The sequence below is a fragment of the Drosophila mojavensis genome, unplaced genomic scaffold (assembly GCF_018153725.1).
Source record: "Drosophila mojavensis isolate 15081-1352.22 unplaced genomic scaffold, ASM1815372v1 contig_136, whole genome shotgun sequence".
NCBI classification, from domain to species: Eukaryota; Metazoa; Arthropoda; class Insecta; order Diptera; family Drosophilidae; genus Drosophila; species Drosophila mojavensis.
In genome coordinates this window covers 2,801,788-2,815,319 of record NW_025318667.1, presented here as the reverse complement: position 1 = coordinate 2,815,319, position 13,532 = coordinate 2,801,788, and the positions used below count along the sequence as shown (strand labels likewise).

General features: G+C 43.6%; 2 protein-coding genes across 2 annotated transcripts in view; both read left to right on the top strand.

The window, feature by feature from the left end:
• Positions 1–1,089: 1,089 nt before the first annotated feature.
• Positions 1,090–3,476, top strand: LOC6585500 (vegetative cell wall protein gp1). Its single transcript, XM_032732786.2, has 3 exons — positions 1,090–2,296; positions 2,352–3,216; positions 3,289–3,476. The coding sequence occupies exons 1-3, from the start codon at positions 1,526–1,528 to the stop codon at positions 3,474–3,476; spliced, it is 1,824 nt and encodes a 607-aa protein (XP_032588677.1). The 5' UTR covers positions 1,090–1,525.
• A 1,392-nt stretch (positions 3,477–4,868) lies between these two features.
• Positions 4,869–13,532, top strand: part of LOC6585503 (relaxin receptor 2) — a 33,775-nt gene continuing 25,111 nt past the window's right edge. Inside the window, exon 1 of the mRNA XM_015160931.3 lies at positions 4,869–5,343. Coding sequence (XP_015016417.1) covers positions 5,325–5,343 — 19 coding nt within the window. The 5' untranslated portion in view covers positions 4,869–5,324. The remainder of the gene's footprint in view (positions 5,344–13,532) is intronic.

The following is a 13,532-nucleotide window of genomic DNA, read 5'->3' as shown; positions in this document are numbered from 1 at the left end:
ATATCGGCTGTCATTGCAGCGCGCCTGAAAGTGAAAACAACAACAATAAGAAATGCGGAACATGCTAAATGAAAACAAAAGTTGTTTCGTACGTGCAGAAACGTGCCAGCGCCACAGGTGGGCAGACAGTGGGACAGCACAGGTAGACTGTGGCGCAGACAGACCTGCCCACCCCCTCAACAGGCGGTACAGTGGTTATGAAACAGAGGCAATGAGCATAAGGAATGGATGGAATAATGGCAAGGCAATGTGAGACACTTTACAAACGGAACACCTGGAAATGAAACATTACTTTGAGAATGGCCTACAAAATCTTTTTAGTTAACTTTTCTAGTCAATGAACTCAACACCTTTTACAAGCAATCAGTTGATGAAGAATTTAGGGAACAAGTGGAAAAGGAACACATTAGAAAGCTGTCCTAGTGTTTTGTACTAATTTCTATAATATAGTTAGTGTGTAGAAATCATATATTATGTAATTTACTATTGGAACGAAATGGTATTGGAACAGTGAGTAAGCATTATTAAGAAGCAGTGGTAGTATCATTCAATGGTATGCTGAAATATTGAATTTGAATTTGTCGACGTTCAGTGAAGACACCTTGAGAAACAAATGGAATCGAAACCGAACTTTAATTTCCAAAAGTAATGAGAGTTAGTGAATGATAATAGGATAATATTGCTATACAGATTTCTGTGAATTTCAGTAAATGTCAGCAAAGTGAAACGATTGGAAATGGAACTGTGGAACGTAATAAGTATTTAAGGAAACAAAAAGCATGTAAGAATCACTTACAATTTATGTGTATTAATTAATTTAAGTGGAACAAATGGAAATGGAACAGAGACACCTCTACAATCAAAAGTAAATAGAGAACAATCAATTATACTATATCAATATAATATATTTTAGAACATACTACGTGCACATTAATGTATATGCGTATGCCAATCAATTGGGACAAGTGGAAATGAAACACTGAGCTAAATAGAAATTGTATACATATGTACTGAATCCAAATGGAATGATAATTTCAATAGCAAAATATAAATCCCAATGTGATGTAATTTTTTTTTTATACAGAGAAAATCAGTGGCGTCCCACTGTGCGGCATAGATTGTGGCGCTCGGCTCGGCGCGTGAAACGGTATCTGCTCGGCGATAGCATAATGAGCCCCTGTCCGGCCAGGTGAAATGGACGCGTAAAAGTCATAAACTGCCCAATTGCCGCTGGCCATGCCGATGAGCAGCGTGTGGTGCGTGGTGCGTGGTTAGAGGTTCGTGGTGCATTTGATGGTACTTGGTATGCAGATGCGGTGGCTCGATGGCTAGCTGTTGGCCATTGCACGTCGATATCCGCTTTATAAATACAACAAACACCAAGGAAGTTCATTTCATTTTCTTGGCAACAATCGACGCATTGACATAATCCAACGCAGACGCCAATACGGATTACCCCAAGCACAGTGGAACCATAAATATATATATATATATATATCTCGCTACTCGTATATATATCAGCCTGATGAGTCGCCGTTCGAGTGTGATTTGTGCCAGGAGCAGATCTGCGCACCTGCACCTGCTCTTGCTCTGCGCTGTGCTGGCCAGCGGCAGCATTGCCCAAGCGGCGCTGCGCCTGCGCCACTCCAGCCGCCTGGCCAGCACCACGCCCACCACTGTGGCCACCACCAGCACCAGCATCAGCAGCAGCAGCGGCAGCAGCAGCTCCAGCTCGACAGCTGAGGCTGATACCACGGAGCAGCAGCTGGAGGAGACGGCATCTGTGGCCGAGGAGCCGCAGCCAGCACAGCCAGCCAAGCACAAGCGCGGCATACTCCATGGCGCTGCCGGCCATTGGCCAGGACGCACCTATGCGGCCCAGTATGGCTACAGCCTGCAGCTGCCCGCGGCGACGACCTTTCTAGCTGCCGCGCCTGCCCATCGCCATCATGGCTTCATCAAGTACCCCGCTGGCTACCACATCAAGCAGTTCGCCAGTGCCCTACCCGCTGGCCTGTTGCCCGGTGCTACAGCAGTCTCGGCTGTGCCCGCCGTGCCCGCCCTGCCCGCCCTGCCCGCCGTGCCCGCTGTGCCCACCCTGCCCGCTGTGGGTGCCCTTGGCCCTGCGGTGGGTGCCCTTGGTCCCGCTGTGGGCGGCATTGCCTCCACCGTGGCTGGCGCACCCTCGTATGTCCTGCGTCCGGGCAACGCTGTCGTCTCCTCTTACAGCGTCAACTATCCGCATCAGCACCTGCACAGACCCCTGAAGCCCCTCCACTACCATCACACCCTCCAGGTAAGCTCGCCAGCTGCAAATGCCCTCAGCCACCCTTGATCTAATCTCTGCGAAGCCTTCCTATATACAGACTGTCGCACCTGTGCCCGCTGCTCCAGCAGTGCCCATACAGCCCGTCCAAGCCATACAGCCCATACAGCCCGTTCAGCCCGTTCAACCCGTTCAGCCCGTTCAACCCGTTCAGCCTTTCCATCCTGGCTTCACTTTTGCCACTGCCGAGTTTCCAGCTCCGCCTGTGCCCACATTCGTGCAGCAAGCCTTTCCCGCTGTTCCAGTTGCTCCCACCACCCCGGAAGTTCCAGTGATACCACAGGCGCCACAAGTGCCACAAGTGCCACAGGTGCCACAAGTTCCACAAATCCCGGAGCTGCCGCAATTCCCACAGCTTCCGCAGCTCCCAGCGTTCCCGCAGTTCGGCAGTCCGCAATTCCCCTTCCCGCAGATCCCACAATTCCCTCAGGCGCCTAGCACACCCGCTGTTCCGGCTGTGCCCGCCGTTCCCACCACGCCAGCTGCGCCCGCCGCTCCCGCCACGCCCGCCATACCCACCGTGCCCGCCTTTCCCGGCGCGCCCGGCATTCCGCCCAACAGCCAGTTCTTCCCGGCCGCCGTGCAGCCACCGCTGCCACAGCAGCCGCCCAGCTTCGGACAGCCGGAGGCGCAGTTTCCGGGTGGCATAACGCCGCTGCCTGGATCGACGCCCGTGCGGCCGGACACTGGCACGGCCATTGCCTCGCCGCAGATACCCAACACACCGGAGTCGGAGCAGCCCGAGCAGCCGCAGCCCTCGCCACAGCCCGGACAGCCGCAGCAGCCGCAGCCGCAGCAGCCCTGGAGGCCGGTCTTCTATCAGCCGCCAGCCACGCCCGGCCGCCCATCCATTACCCTGCTGCCGCCGTACGGCAGCATGCCAGCTGAGGGTGAGTCCTAGACGAATGCTCGCAGCTATCCGTTTTGTTTCTATATGCAACGCCTTTCTATGCACTTCTCAGGCTATCTGCCGCCCGTGGGCACGCAGGCCGCCCAGCTGACGTCCGCCAGCGCCGGCCAGGGCGCCCAGGATGTCTTCGATCAGCTCAGCAGCGCCGAAATCGAGCACATCTTCGCCCAGGCGAATCTCGCACATCACAACCACCAACAGCAGCAGCAGCAGCAGCAGCAGCGCTATCAGCACTACTGACTGCGCTGCTGACGTCCGCCAGCGCCGGCCAGGGCGCCCAGGATGTCTTCGATCAGCTCAGCAGCGCCGAAATCGAGCACATCTTCGCCCAGGCGAATCTCGCACATCACAACCACCAACAGCAGCAGCAGCAGCAGCAGCAGCGCTATCAGCACTACTGACTGCGCTGCTGACGTCATCGATCAGCTGTTGGGCTTCATCTTGTCCACGAATTTTCTATAGAATTTTTTTTGTTTTTTTTTTTTTTCATCTATGATAATCTTTCCATATGCTATATACATATATTTAAATTATTATTAAATAAGTTATTTATCAAAAATTGAATTGAGTTTTAATTGCGAGAATCGCCTCTCTATGTAGTTCTCAAGAAATTAATGTTGTCATGTCAGTGGTGTTATCATAGAGCTGGAATAATCCTTGGGTTATTCAGCGAAGGTCTACTGTAAGTATTAGCTCTCTCTTTCTCTCTCTGTGTATCTTTCTGTATCTGTATCACTCTCTCTCTTTCTCTCCCTCTTTTACTCGCTCCTTCTTTCTCACTTTTTTTTGCTCTCTAGCTGTATATCTCTGGCTCTTCCTTTCTCGTTTCTCTTTTGTCTCTCTCTCTATCTCTCTGTATTTCTCTCTCTTACTCTCATTACATCTCTCTGTCATTTCTCTCTCTCTCTCTCTCTCTCTCTATCTATGTCTCCCTCTCCCTTACTCCCTCTCACCATGTCTCGCTCTCTCTTACTCTATCTCTCTCTTCCTCTCTTTCTATGTGCCCCTCTCCATTACTCTCTCTCTCTCTCTCTCTTCCTCTCTATCTCTATCTTACTCTCTATCAGTCCCTGTCTTACTCATTATCTCTTTTCTCTTTCTGTCTTAGTCTCATATATTTATCTCTCTATCATTCTCTCTCTCCCTATCTATATCCGCTCTTTCACTCGTCTTTGGATCTATGTCTCCATATTTTTTTTCTCTCTCTCTCTCTCTCTCTTTTTCTTTACCCTGTATCTCTTATTCGTCGTTTCTTTTAGTATCCCTCTCTTTCTCTCTCTCTCTCGCTCGCTCCCTAATATTAATAAACAAATAGTAACATTTAATTTTTATCTCCTTTTTCCAGTTCAATTGAATGCCGTTACTTTTAGATAGCTTTCCCAGCAGCCGGAACGCTTTCACTACAGAGCTTTTGCCTTGAACTTGAGGAATGCCGCTGGGAGCTTTTTTCATTCATAAACGCATCAGCTGTTTGCTTGCTCATTGAAGGCAGCGGCTCGGCATCGGCCATCGGGTCATTGGGCAATCGGGACATCGGGGCATCGGAGGTTCAGAGCATCGGGGCATCGGGCCACGGGACCATCGGACGCCGGCAATTGGCATGCCACATGTTGCAAGCGCTCGCGTTGCCTTAGTTGTTACCGTTAGCTTCGCGAGCGCGCTGCCCACGGAGCGCGCAAAACACAAACAGTTCGAAGTTTTTCTGTTCGAGTGCTCAAATACGAAACTTTGTGATTTCCAAAAATCAAAGTAAAATTTGAAAATTCGAGATTTCGAAAATCTAATAAGAAAACTTCCTAGATACTCGAAATTTTGTTTTGTGTTTGTCGAAAACAAATTTCGAAAATTAAAATTAACAGCTAAAAGTTTGACAATTGAAGAATCAATTTCGAGTTCGAAAACTTTACAAACCGATCTCAGTTGAGCTCCAGAGAAAAGTGAACAAACTCGTCGCGTGCTCTTTGTTGTTTTTTCTTTTTTTTTCTGTGCATTGTTTTCATAGATCTGTGCCGATTATTTATTGGTATATTCGAATCGAGGAGAGATTTTCGAAACGAAATCGAGTTCCAACTAGTCGCCGTAGCTGACATGACGATAATGATGATGCGTAAGTCTTGCACAAATAAACAATTCCGATCGGGACTGTTTATGCATTGGGAACACATTCGTATTATTCGACTCGATTATTTTATATACTCGCTATGTTGGCAGCATTCGTCGATTAATAAAAACAAAATCTGCCACAGACATTGGCCATGTGGACCTTTTGAAGAAGAAGAAGAAGCAGTAGTACCAGCTGGCATCTAAATAGCTCGATGATTAGTCTCACGTGGTCGAAACAAATAGATGGAGAAATAATTAACCGGGTGGTATATCAAGAAGGAAGTAGATAAGCGAGTTGAAAGAGCTAGAGATAGATAAAGCGGTGGGTGTATCAGGAGTACATCGGAGGCAAAAGCTGGGAACTCTAGAAAAGTAATATGTGAAAAACATATGTGGGAACAGTTGAATAACTAATGGTAACATGAGAAGGAGCTCTCCAGTAATGTCATGATAGGAAATAAAAATGGGTTGAAAGGCTGAGAACAGTTTTCTACACGTGAAAACTCAGAACAGCCTAGAGATCAGACTGCAGTCAAGAATAATGGGACTTGCAATGGGGAGTAAGACATAGATTTAGTTGGACAACTATTAAAACTGGAATTAAGGAAAGGAATTGCAAATATAATGACTGAAGATAGAGCACAGGACACAAAAGCGGAATTTAAAAATGAATGGGAATTAAAACAATATATATATGTATGCATATGTACATATGTAATAGCTGTATGTATGTAAGAAGAGAGTTCTACGAAGAGATGCACACTTACTCATTTGAAAAGTGAAGCTGAATACTAGGAATAGACAATATAAATGAATTTGATGAAAACCCCTATGAACAATCCAATTGCTCTCAACTATTCAATTATTCATTGAAGCCAACAGTCGATTTGTCTAATCAACCACAGTTTTTCTTTTGAATTGGCCAATTTCAGTTCCATCAACTATCCATCTTCATACATTCATATCTCAAGCACTTCAAATTTCATAAAATGATTTGTTTTCGAAATTGTGACCTAATTCATAGTGGACTACCTGACTATCTATTTATAATCAAGTTTATTTTGGGGAAAACTTTTTATTTAGCAATCAAGCCTAATTGGGGTTTGTTTGTATAATTGGCTTGATATAAATAGAGTTTTTATGAAATGTGTTTTAGCTATTGTATAGTTATATACCTAAACATACATTCATATATCTTAATCGATTTGACTTAATATGACTTCAGTTCAACAATAGGTATTTTCAAAAAAACTTTAAGCTAAGCCCATTACTCTAGGAATATGTTTTACAGGGTATTCAAAGACTTGGTAACGGATGATAAACTTCATAGAAAAATTCAGGAATGATTTTTTTTATACACTTGTCGTCTCTTTTACAGGGTATTTAGAGTTACAATAGGCATTCAAATGTTCTTCCTAATAGAAAGAATGATTGGAAATTTCAAGTGCTTTTTAGCTTATTCAACTTGTTCCATCTGTTCACAAGGTATTTATAGCAAGTCTAAATATGCTTTATAGGGTATTCATAGCATGTGCCAATGCCCCTTAGAATAGGTATCACAGGCGGAAACAGTTTCGATGCCTTTGTCCATTGGTTGCAATGAAATTCTCAATTTGCATATTAATTTATGTTGATGAGCAACTGGAACTGGGAGTGTTGAGGGCATTATAGGGTATGGGCCATGTTGTTGATAGCCGTGATGTTTCGCACTCGAGAACTCTATTAAATTTGTAATAAAATGTCATTAAGCACAAATGCGAGATGTCGCTTAGATTTATGGTACGGGTCAGGGTAGAGGCCAAATGAAAGCCTTAAAGTGTACCACTCTGCGTGTGTGTGTGTGTGTTGCGGTTACTACGATTCCAACTATCTAGCTGGTTCAGCTTCCAGTCCACGCCCAATGACCTAAAGTTGGCTTATTAGCTTATGCAAATTCAGCCGCTAGATGGCGCTTCACACGCTACATGATGCACGCTCACAGCTCTGCTGTCGCTTAATACGGCAATTGGTTTGGATTAACAAGAAGCAAAATAACCAAAACGCAATGAAACGAAGCCCAACAGCTGCTTGATCTTTCGCAGTGAATGGTGAAAACCCAAAAAAGAAAAAAAAGGGGGGGGTGAGCTGGGTGTGGTGCAGGTGTTTTTTGCGGTATTTAGTTAACCTAAACGTTGCGAAAACTCTTTCTTATTCTCGCTCAGAGAAGTGGAGAGAGTATATTAGTTCTAGCAACGGCCATGGGCCTATCTGTCGGGAAGGTAGAGGCTTGACGGGCAGAATCATTGCCTTTGCTAATAAAGTGTATTATGCAGTCGACCACGCCCGACTGCAGTGGTTGAGATATAAGCCAAATATTAATAATCTCCTCATTTTTTGAAGCCTGAATATAATCTCAATTTTCTCAAATACGTGGACTTATGGTCAATTTATTATGGTGATCCATTTCATACATATTGTGTTGAAGCCACTCGAAGTATGGCAAGTACCCTAAATAAAGCAGATAGCCGTCGTATGCCTGTCAACTTTCAACATTGAACTGAAGAGTATGTATGCGTGAGAAAGGGGCGCTCAGATATATAGAGAGTTGGTATGAGATAGAGATTGGAAGGAGTGAGAGTGGAAGAGGGGGAAAGGGGAAAAACGAGAGAGAGAGAGAGATAGAGAGAGAAAAATAACTTGCTCTTTTTCTATTTATCTTAAAGAGAGAGAGAGTGAGTGAGCGACAAACGGAGAGTGGAATAGAGGTAGAGTGAGACAGAAAGGGAGGACACAAACAAAGAGTGAGAGGAAGGTAAATTTAGGCTGTGAGTCAGAGTATGTTACATAGAGAGAAAGATTAAAAGCGGGAGAGAGAGAAAGAGTAAGAGAAAGAGAAAGGGAGAGAAAATGTGAGAAAGAGAATAAGAGATGAATATACTGACAGAGATACAGTAACAGAGAGAAATATACAGGGCTAAAGAGCGAGAGGTAGAGAGAGAGAGAGAGGGAGAGGGAGAGACAGAGACAGAGAAAGAGAGAGAAATATACAGGTAAAGCGATTGAGATAGACATCCTTGTAGCAGCGCATTTTGCCATTGTCCTGTCAAAGTTTATACACACTTTTAACTCTATTATTAAGTTAATTCAGTTGATTTACTTACATATTCATATATTGAGCGGCTCAAGGCAAGGCTGCAGACATAAATCCAATTAGCTGTGAGCTGCAGCCTCTCAATCGCTTTGCCTCCATCTCCTTCGGCTAACTGCTTACATAACCTCAAATACACTTACTCTAGTAGCTCCACAATTTCCGCCCACTCCGAAAACAAATTTGTTTCTCTATTTATTGGGCCACTTTCCGAACTTTGCAAGCCAGCAGCAAAAAAAATAAAAATAAATAAATAAATACACAAATCCTTTTTGTAGCGAGGGCGTGAAAGGCGAGGCGACAGGAAAAAACAAGTTAGAGCACCGAAATGGGGTGTGCCCGACTAGCAGATATCCTGTAACTGGTAGGTAGTGCTCTGCCAAGCATTCTAGAATGCATCATCCCAAAGCTTTCCACTGCGAGAAATAGCCTTGTTGATGCATGACCTTGATCAATTATTGGAGAAAGGTTTGAGGAATACGATAAGCTTTAAATCCAAAAATAAATATATAAAAGTTGAGGCCTCTAGCTACTTGGGATTACGAGATTGCTGAGATCATGTCGACGGATAGGCTCAGGTTTGTCTTCCCAAACAACTGTAAGTATGCTTTCTGTTACCAGCCACGTGTTGTTATGCCCATGCCTCCCGCTATCCCTATCCATACAGGGTATGCATAGAACACAGAATGAAAAAACAAATAAAATATTATGAAGGGCTTGCGTTAGTTCATAATAATGGACTAGTTGCATGGAGCCATGTGAAGTCAGCCAGCACGTCCATTGGCTGCCACACACGGAAAATGGTCTGAAGTCCGATTTTCGATTTAAGCTCGTGTCGCCTATGGCTGATGCCAGCACATAGGAGGGGCACGGAGGGGGCAGGACATGGTGGGGATTACGGCCGGAATGTGCGTATCGGTCGAGTAGTCAGTGGTTTGTAATTTGAATACTGAGCCCATTCAGCGAGCCATCATTATTTATGGGCGGCCGGCTTCGAGATGTGCAGCTAATGACATAGACCCCCACTAGATGGCGCCCCTCGCTGCCCCGAAGTTTGCGCTAATCGACGCCAAAAGCCAAACCAAATATCAAGTGACAAGTGCCAGAACTAAGTGCAGAGAAGATAGCTGATTAGCGTGATACCCTGTAAATACTGAAGAGAGTTTAGAGGGAGGTTTGACTCAGCATAAACTTGGGTATACCCTATATATACAATATGAAGAGTGGCTTGATCTTGAATGTGCGTATCAGAGCTGCCCTGGAAATGTAGGGTAGGACTCACCAACTCTTGGGGCAACTTCGAGCTCAGAGAGAGAGAAGTGAGTAGGGAGATGGTTGAGCTAGGATACGAGACGATGATATGTATTCGTAACCAAACACCCTGTAAGCATTTATGTTTTCTGACTATCAAGTCGAACCAGGAATACCCTGTAAACATTGGTAGCGACAAGCTTGACTCATCTGAGCTGTGAACTAACAGAGGGAGAGAGATATTTGTGTCATGAGTCCTATAAACATTGAGGAGTGTAGGTAGAAGTTTGCTCTACTATTCGTATTCCAAATATCCAATTGTAAAGAGCCGAGATTTCGCATATGAATTCAAGTCAAATAAACTCTATGTAATATCCAAAATTAATTTCATCTGCCGCTTGACTACATGACGCCACAGCTAAGGACTTCAAAATGGGGTCTTTCATTCAGTGAGACGATATAGAATTATATTTTTTACCGGCATCCTAATTGAATTGTCGGCAGGTGTAATGGCAGGCTAAAAGGTTACGCATCATTAGTGTATGACGCTGCGGCTGGCGACGAGCGTTCGCCCAATGAAAGTGAAAACTTGAGCATATTCGCTTTGGGATACCTCTCAGGGGCTGTAATTGAGCTAAGTGATGAGATCTGGGAGTGCCATTGACCAATCCCCATTGAGTGATTGTCTCAATGGAATCGATGCCAAATGTTTATGAGCCTGTGGATTATCGACAAAGCAACTGTCCGAAATGCCCGCCCAAGCACTTAGGCCCAATGATAGGAACGTGTTATCCTAACAGTCGCCAGAGTCCGACAGTCCCCGACTAGTTTTTCAAGTTGAATCCGCTTCTCACTTTTTTGGCAATCAGCTTTGAGAAGTTTCCGAAATCGAAATAAACATTTATTGCCAGCTGAGGCCCACCAACTTAGTGTTTAGTGACAACTTCTGCTGCGGCTTAGCAAGTATTTTGGGTTATTTGAATTCATGAAATTTTACCCAAGGCTTTCCATGATGAAAGTCGCTAAGAAGTTCTACTTGGAATGAATAAGTGAGAGTATATCATAGGATGGTGATTGAAAGACTGTATGAGTGACTCACTGAATTATTGTGTTATTGATTGACTGATTGATCAATTGATTGATTGATGTAGAGACTATGTATTTGCTGATTGACTGTTGGACTGACTAAGTAATTTACTAACGAACGAGTCTAGAAATTGAATGACTGACTGATTGTTTGATGAGTGATATGTGTTTCGAATAGACTGAAGCAGAGACTGGTGAGAGACTGGCTGATTATTTGATTGACTACCTGAATGAGTGTCTGTTTGATTGATTGATTGGCTTAGTTGAAAGTCTGATTGAGTAATTCACTGAATTTTTGTTTTATTGATGGACTGATTGATGAATCGATTGATTGGTTAAGTGACTATGTAAGTCTGATTGACTTATAAACTGATTGACTTTTGGACTGACTGACTAATCATTATACTGACTGATTATCATTATATAGAACAAAGCTAGGCTAATAAAGTCAATGATGGACTGATTGATCAACTGAATGATAGAGACACTGATAGATTGCCTAACAATTTGATAACTATTGAGCTAACTGATTATTTACGCGAATAGTTCACTATCTGCTTCGGTCATGCTGATTGATAGATGTAGCTAATCGACACAGCCTTTTTCAATGAGGAATAAATGATTGATGATTTGATAAACAATATATAAAAGCCCAGCTAATTATTCAACTTAAAACTAAAAATCAATGGAAAGTTGACAAAAATTCAAGCCCAGAGGAGAATAAATTTCGATTTGATTACCAAACATTTGAGATCCCGAAAAGGTTTCAACTGTCTCCTGAGCCGTAGGGAATATTGGAAGTATGTGGGCTTGAGAATGCCTAGACATGCTAATGTCAGGCTAGCTCCAAATAATAATTAACATTTGGCGTTGGGGATTTCAGTTGTCTGTCACTGTCAAGCTGTGACTTTTAGCCAAACACAAATGGAGAAGCAGAAAGACAAAGCACAAAAAACCAAAATGGGGAATAGGCAACAAAATGAAGCATTTACACACTGCCAGAATGCCAGAATGGGGTGTGTGTGGAGGGGGCTGTGGGTGTGTGCGTGTGTGTGTGGGAGCCCAAATGAAAAATGTCATGTGTAATTTTTTGATTGAAGCGTAAAGGCGGCCAAAGTCTCATCCGAAAGGCCACTCAGTAAACCGCTTAATTTCACAGAAAGCAAATGCGGATGGAGATGGGGATGGGTATGGGAATGCGGATGGGGATGCGGATGCCTTTAAGGAAGTAAATGTGATACAAAATGGGAATTGCGTTAGCATACAGATGTGCGTGAGTCGTGCTTGTTGACGAGTGTGTCGCATATTGAATTTCGAAGCTGAATTTTAAGCAAGAGGACCAGCCACTCCTTATAGTACTGAAAATTCAGTTATAGTATCCTATAACAAAAGTCTTTACCTAACTTAATCTTAAGCTCGAATTGGTATACCAATAGGTAGCTGAGAAAGATAATAGCATAAGGTATGAGGCACTTTATATAGATCGGCTTATAAGCTATTGCTATAATCGGTTCAGGTAGCTCCAGGAAATGCCTATTGATAGAAGCATACAAATTGGTTATAGTATAAATTAATAGACTTACTAACTATTTATCTATCCATCTATCTGCTATATAGTATTGATACTTGGAGCAATTCTAAGATTTATGAACTAACTTGATTGATAGTTGCTATGGACACTTTCGATTTGTTTGCTTTATCGATATATATCGATAATCACCTCTCTCTCTCTCTCGGCTTCATCCTTTATGAAATCACCTTTCAATGCAAACAAACCAAGCCCACAATCTATTTGGTGGACACGCCACCATCTCTAGCATTCCGCTCCTTATCACACGTCCTGGCCTGACCCTACGCCGGCTATAACAATGAGCATTTGTATTAATTTGTGCCTTGGTTGTTGCCATTTATTGACTTCCCAGTCCCGCTGACTATGATTAATACACTCGGCATTTTTGGGTGGCGGCGGAGGTAGAGCTAGAATCAGCTCGAACTGGCTAGCGGCCCATGAAGTAATTAAATTTCTCGTACAAACAATGTACATGGGTCTTTAATGGGTTAACAATTAACCCATTGGTATGCGCCAGACATGGCTATCTGGCTAAGTGCTCCACTTCTCTGCCAATACATACATACATCGATATATAGGTAGATATGTATATATGTATATGTTAAAGCATTTAAATATTTGCCTAATTTTGCTTTAAAAATAAAGACTCTTACAGCATTTTTAGCACATTTTCAGCAGCTTTTTCAGGTGGGGAGGGTGCACAGAGAGGCGGTAGGGAGTGGATGGGGCAGTCATTGCTTAGCCGCCCCATTTGTGTTTATTATCAGCCATTCGTGAGTGTTTTTGTTTTCGTTTTCGTTTTCGTTTTCAGTTTTTTTGCTGTGTTTACAACAACTTTTGCGCTGGCATTACGAATCGTAGCACTGATTATGCCCATCGACTATGATCTCTGGATAGAGCATATATACTACATAGATAGATAGATAGATGGACTCGTGATCCCAGCCACTCCAGCTGAATGAGAGCAAAAAAAACAGACATCGCCAGCAGCATTTTGAATCTAAACAGCAGCGCAGAGTGAATACAACTTTTGGAATTCCAATTGGATTTGCTTATCTTAAAAACGTATAGATATATGGAGAGATATACATGTATGCAGATATAACGGCGCTTACCTCACCGTAGGACAAAAACAATGCCCCAAACATTTTTGACCGCT